The 6,448-nt window shown below is 46.0% G+C and overlaps 1 protein-coding gene across 1 annotated transcript; it reads left to right on the top strand.

The window, feature by feature from the left end:
• Window positions 1-1,604: 1,604 nt before the first annotated feature.
• Window positions 1,605-6,153, top strand: LOC138930686 (melanoma-associated antigen B16-like). The gene is made up of 2 exons (XM_070291174.1): window positions 1,605-2,505; window positions 6,044-6,153. Exons 1-2 carry the CDS (start codon window positions 1,605-1,607, stop codon window positions 6,151-6,153), a joined length of 1,011 nt encoding a protein of 336 aa, XP_070147275.1.
• Window positions 6,154-6,448: the final 295 nt, after the last annotated feature.

Here is a 6,448-nt window from a genome sequence, read left to right as displayed (position 1 = left end):
GGATTTTCCAGGCAAGAGTACTGGAGTGCGGTGCCATTGCCTTCTCCATCCTGTAAGGCAGATGAGGACATTAAGTGAGAATAGACAGGTGGGGTGGGGTCTCACGTAGCCCCCCGCTCATTAGTCTGCTCAGGGATACGCCACATATGCGTGGCCGGAAGTCACGCCCCTAACTTCCCCCTCTGGAAGTGAGACTTGGTGAGGGCACCATCTGAGGATAGAGGTCACAAATCAAGAGAGACAAGTTCCGGTTCTGCGAAGAGTCCAGGTAAAGATTCTGGATGGGGACTGCGGGGCCGCCTGCCCAGGGAGGAAGGGCCCCCCACAAAGCCCTGCCCCTGCCCCCCAGCCCGGAGAGCTCTGGAATAAGTGTCCGAATGAGGCACCCACTGATCTGTTCCGGGGGTGGGTATGGGGAGGGTTGTCTCAGGGAAAAGAGGACTTTGCTCTAGGGTGGAGCCCTAGGCCTGCAAGGGGTGTAGGTGAGGACTTGTGAGTAAGACCTGAGGGTATCACCCCTCTCAGAAAAGAGAAACGGCCACACCCTGGCTGTAGGCGTTGGAAAGCCCTAAGGAGGTAGATAGAAGCTGTGCCGCTGAGGTCCTCTTTGGGAGCCTCAGGCCTGTTAGAGACCTGTCCATAGGTCACCAGAGGGAAGATTCCCGGGCTCTGTAGGTGTCCCGGTGAGGCTCTTCATTGAGAAATTATGGGACCACTTATCCAAAAATGGACAGGATCCATGAGAGCCCCGTCCCTGCTCTCATCTCTAGGAAACCCCAGAATACCTTTTAGACTGAGGTGCCCTTTGACTTTCACTCCTGGTGATATAGGGAAGTGAGACATGTCCCAAGGGAGCCTGGCCTCAGGAAAACAGAGGGGAAGTGATCTAGGGCCTTCTAGAGATCAAGGTGAGGGCCCTCTGAGAACTGAGGGAACTACCCACCCCAGAATAGACAGCATCCTCCTCTGCATCCCCATCCCAGTTGTTAGACCCAGGCAGCTCTCAATAAATCTATTACACTCAGGCATCCTCAGACTTCCTACTCGGGGTTCTCAGGGAAGTAACTACCCTACTCTGAGGATGGGGGCGGGTGGCCCTAGTTCAGGAGGAGGAAAGGTTCCAATCAATGCATTGACTCAAGGTGAAGACCCTTAATGAAGGCTGAGCAGATAACACACCTTTGAACACAAGGGACCCCACATGCTTCAACCTTGCCCTGCTTTCAGTCTGAGAGGGCCAGCTGCATCCTGAGGAATTTTTCCATTCCTCCTTCAGGTTATTATGGAACAGGTGGTGTAGGACAGAATACCTGTGAGGCCCCCTAGAACACTGTCCTTGGGGAAGACCTGTGATGGCAAAGTTTACCAGCTGAGACCAGTCATACCCTCCCCCTCTCCCTTAAACTGTGGGCCCTCTTAACCCACTCTCTTGATGACACTCCTGTCAGCTGCCACCTATGGCTGATAATAAGGAGAGTCCATGCTTCCCACATGAGCAATACTTTTAGGCACACAGGGAGACCCAGGGCCTGGCAGGTGCACAGGTAACACAGCCTGAGAATGAGGCTTCCTCTTCCTCCTCCTCTTCTCTGATACCCTGCCCCATGAAGGACAGTTCTATTTCTGGGACACCCAGTTCTTCCCAGTGTTCTCAGAGTGCCTCCTTCTCCTCCACTGTCACCACAGGCACCTCATTAAGCAGATCAACAGAGGGTTCCAGCAGCCAGGAAGAGATGGAAAAATCAGATGGGGATTCCGCTAGCCAAGAAGAGATGGAACAATCGAGCACTTTGCAATCCTTGCCAGACCTTGAGAACTTGCACATAGACCTTCTAGATGAAAAGGTGGAACTGCTAATCAGTTTCCTGCTGCAAAAATATCAAATGAGAGAGCCGGTCACAAAGGCAGACATGATTGGTAGTGTTGTCAAAGAGTACAAGGATGACTTCCTTGAGATTCTCAGGAGTGCCTCTGAGCGCATGGAGCTGGTCTTTGGCCTTGATGTGAAGGAAGTAGATCCCATCAGCCATAGCTATACCCTTGCTAACAAGCTGGATCTCACTTACAACGGAATGCTGAGTGATCAACAGGGCATGCCCAAGACTGGCCTCCTGATAATTATCTTGGGAGTGGTCTTCATGAAGGGGAACTGCGCCACTGAGGAGGAAGTCTGGAAAGTGCTGAATATGATGGATGTATATTCTGGGAGGAAGCATTTCATCTTTGGGGAACCGAGAAGGCTCATCACCAGTGATTTGGTGAAGGAAAGGTATCTGGAGTACCAGCAGGTGCCCACTAGTGATCCCCCTCGCTATGAATTCCTGTGGGGTCCTAGAGCCCATGCTGAAGTCAGCAAGATGAAATTGCTGGAGTTTTTGGCTAAGATCCATGGGACCAACCCCAAGAGCTTCCCATCTCAGTACGAGGAGGCTTTGAGAGATGAGGAAGAGCGAGCCCGAGCCAGAATTGAAGCTGCGGCCGGCACAAGTGCCATGGCCAGTGCAAGTTCTGGTTTCTCCTACCCTTACTGAAGACTGAGGCAGACTGTTCTTAAAAAGGGATGTCAATGTTTGAAAACAGTGGAAGGCTGGAGTGGGATTAGGGGAAAAAATATATAACACCTGTGTATTCTTATATTTCACTGTGTTGGAAATTTACCTCTTTTTGGCATCTTTCAATTTTTTTTCTTTTAACAAGAGGATTTATGAGCATAAGAATGTAAGTTTATGAATGACATTGTTTACACATCTATTACTGTTCCTCAGATTTAAGAGTAAGAGATTTGTTATTCTGTAGTAAATGGAAACCAGGAATTTCCTTGGCAATTTCTGAGAATGCAGCAGTAAGATAGTTGGAGTCAATAAATAGCAATAAAAAGTAAAAAATGGTCAATTCCTGGCTTGTTTTTTTCTGTTAATGTGTTCTACAAAAAAATTAAATACATATATTTGGATTTGCTTAGCTCATTCAAGATGTAGAAGGAACATTAACTCCAAACATTAATTGGGCAGCTACTCTTCAAAAGGCACCACACTAGTCCTGAGGACATTAGGATAAATAAGACCCAATCCCCATCCATAGTATTTTAGCATATAGGAGCAGCAGTTACATAACGATGATGGTGGCTATTCTCTAAGACCTAAAGGACAAGGAAAAATGAGTGAGAAGATGGAGGATCCATATGACAGAAGTCAGTTTAAATGCCCTGAGACGAGGCATATTGGGGCCTTGAGAAACCATAAGTCCTTCAGTGGAAGGTTCAGTGAAGCTGAGTGGTGGGCAAGGTGAGGCATGGAAGTGGTGAGCAGGAGCCAGACTCTCCAGTGTATCTGAGTCTGAAGCAATAACCTGAAACTTATTGCACTGAACATAGTATTATGGTAAGCCAAAGAAATCTGTACTTTGGGCAGGAATGGAACTTGCCCTGTGCTCATGTAGCAGTGCACCTGAACACAGTACACAAGCTAGTTGTTTTATGTACACTGTCATCAAGGAGTTTCTGAGAAACAGAGTGATGTTCCCTTAAAGTGCCACCAGCTATTGGGATAGCACTGTTTTTGCTGCTTTTAGAGAGCCAGAACTGACTCCATTCAAAGGACATTTTAATGAGATTATCTTGAGTGTAATTTATAAACCTCTGTGTGAGATCTTTTTGCCTTTTCATACTGTTTATGGAGTTCAAGACCCCGATGCTGGAAATGATTGAAGGCAGGAGAAGGGAACAACAGAGGATGAAATGGTTGATGGCATCACCAACTCAATGGACATGAGTTTGAGCGAACTCCAGGAGATAGTGAAGGACAGGGAAGCCTGGCATGCTGCAGTCCATGGGGTCTCAGAGTCGGACACGACTAAGCAAGTGAACAACAGAAATGTGAGATCTAGATTTTTGGTAAGTGAAGTGAAGTCACTCAGTCGTGCCCGACTCTTTTCGACCCCGTGGACTGTAGCCTACCAGGCTCCCCAGTCCATGGGATTTTCCAGGCAAGAGTCCTGGAGTGGGTTGCCATTTCCTTCTCCAGGGGATCTTCCCAACCCAGGTATCGAACCCGGGTCTCCCACATTGTAGGCAGACGCTTTACCATCTGAGCTACCAGGGAAGATTTTTGGTAGGGGCAAAGTAAATGAAAATAAGGGTGGTTTGGGTAGAAGGGCAGCTGAGTGGGAATGGAAGGAGTGCTCCTCTACACAACTTCTAGGGGCTTTGAGGTGCATTCAGTTTAACAAAACTCCAAAACAGAAATAATATATGCTCTAAAGGGGAAAACTGATTTAGGTTTTCTTGCTAATAACCATTTGTAACTGACTTGGTATACCATGTCCTAGAGTATTGCATTTTCCCTAACATCTTCTCAATAAATAAATCCCAATAAAGAGGGTGTTAGGGTCTGAGGTCAAGATAATAGTAATAACTGCTAATCATTAAAGACCCAGTGTACTAAAGACAGTGCATTAGTTGTTTTACATTCAGCACATGGATTTCAACAGCCCTACAACACAGGGCTTATCAGTCCCATTTCACAGATGAAGAAACTAAGGCTCACAGAGCTTGGCAATATGCCCAAGTTCGTATCGCAGGGTTGCATGTGGTAGAATTGGGACAAGACCCCTGATTGGAGAGTGTCTGCTGCCCACCTGAGGCCCACTCCTCCCAGCTATAGACCTTTTGTTTCTTAATTGCTCTGGACACTGAGTCCTGCTCCCAGTGGAATAGACAGCCCAGAATCATCTGCCCTCATCCTGATGGAATATTCCAACTCCCTGTAGTCATCTCTTGATGGATCCTCATCATGGGATCCCTCTGAGAGCAACAGCCCTTACTTTGTAGAGTTCACATTGGACAGTGAATTTTAGAAATGTGATCGTCCTCCATCGGCATCTTTATCACACTCGAGGCATTTTCCAAATACACTGGATAGTAGAATATGACTAGGCACAGAACCTGCTGGTTTCCACCATGTAACTCTGAAGTTAGAAAGGGGTTTTTCAAATCAGCCTTAACTCAGATGGTAAAGAATCTCCCTGCAATGCAGGAGACCCAAATTTAATCCCTGGCTCATGAAGATCCCTTGGAGAAGGAAATGACTACCCGCTCCAGTATTCTTACCTGGGGAATTCCATAGATAGAGGAGCCTGGCAAGCTATAGTCTATGGGATCACAAAGAGTTGGACACGACTGAGCAACAAATACTTGATATCTGAATTAGGAGTTTACTAGTGTCTTCTTTGAAACTGGGCATATGTATTTATATGTGAGAATACTTATGTGGTCAAAAATCAAATCCTCTTCCACAAATGGTAGATAAGGAAACACCATGGAAATCACTGTATAAGCAAACATCTAGAGAAGCTGAATTCCTACAAATTCTGCAGTACTTGTAGAAGGTGGAAAATGGTTCCTTGGCAGTCATGCTAGCTTTAATTTTAAAAGAAAGAAAAATAATTCACCATCCTTCCACTGCCTTTTATCTCTGGACATTCCCCAGAAGAAAATGCTAGTTTTCAGGTTGTCTAATGGCACCTGTACATTTTCATTTCACAGATGAAAATGTTCCATTATTTTCAGTCAGGTGACATGTAGGAGGGGCTCCCAAGTTAAGATATTGAACATGCACCAAAAAGAAAGAAGAAAATACTGAGGCTACTGAGATGATAGAGGTCTTTCAAAGAGCAGTGTAGAGAGGTACTACTGAGTGAAGAAGGGTGAACCTTTCCTACTGATATTTTTCAGGCCCCTTTTGAAAATGAAATGGCATTCTGTATTAGAAAGCACCTATCACATCTTGGGCTCTTGAAAAAGCTGGTTAATTGCAAGGTGAATTTGTACTTCTCAGAAACTTCAAGAAACAGAGTTGCTGTCATAACAAATTATATAATAGTTGCTCTGTATTGAACACAGATTGTCTAACAGTTTGTGGGAGAGACTGCAAATGTTTACCCATATCCTGGCTTCCTCTGCTTCCTAGATTCCTGGAAATACTACACTGCCAAGTACATGCATAGCTAGAAAGGATTGTGTGAGTAGCCCTTGCCACTGAAATAGAAGCTAAAGTAATGGCATTTGTCAGTTCCAGGCTAAGACACACGAGAACCAGTTTGACACTTGCATGCTTTTTTGTCTGTTTGGCAGCAAACATGGAGAACCTGTCTTGAGATGGACATACAAGAGCTGGAAGCCTGGAACTCTACTTCAACTGACAGCAGGGAGTCCCTGCCAACCTCATCCACTTTACGTGCAGTAAATGCTTCTTGTTTTAAGCCTTTCACGTTTCAGATTAAGACAGTTTTATCTCACTGAATCACAGCTACTAGTTCTGCTGTTGTCTGTTAGTCGCTCAGTCATGTCCGACCCTTTTCAACCCTATGGACTGTAGCCCGCCAGGCTCCTCTCTCCATGAGATTTTTCAGGCAAGAATACTAGAGTGGGTAGTCATTCCCTTCTCCAGAG

Source organism: Ovis canadensis, chromosome X (assembly GCF_042477335.2).
Source record: "Ovis canadensis isolate MfBH-ARS-UI-01 breed Bighorn chromosome X, ARS-UI_OviCan_v2, whole genome shotgun sequence".
Lineage (NCBI taxonomy): Eukaryota > Metazoa > Chordata > Mammalia > Artiodactyla > Bovidae > Ovis > Ovis canadensis.
The sequence above is the reverse complement of the archived record's forward strand: the minus strand, read 5'-3'. Positions and strand labels throughout refer to the sequence as shown.

Excerpts from the sequence above, each read along its gene's own strand:
- LOC138930686 (XM_070291174.1), top strand. The coding sequence starts at position 1,605 with ATGAAGGACAGTTCTATTTCTGGGACACCCAGTTCTTCCCAGTGTTCT. Across the intron at positions 2,506-6,043 it reads AAGTGCCATGGCCAGTGCAA|AAGCTAAAGTAATGGCATTT; the intron begins GTTCTGGTTTCT and ends CCACTGAAATAG.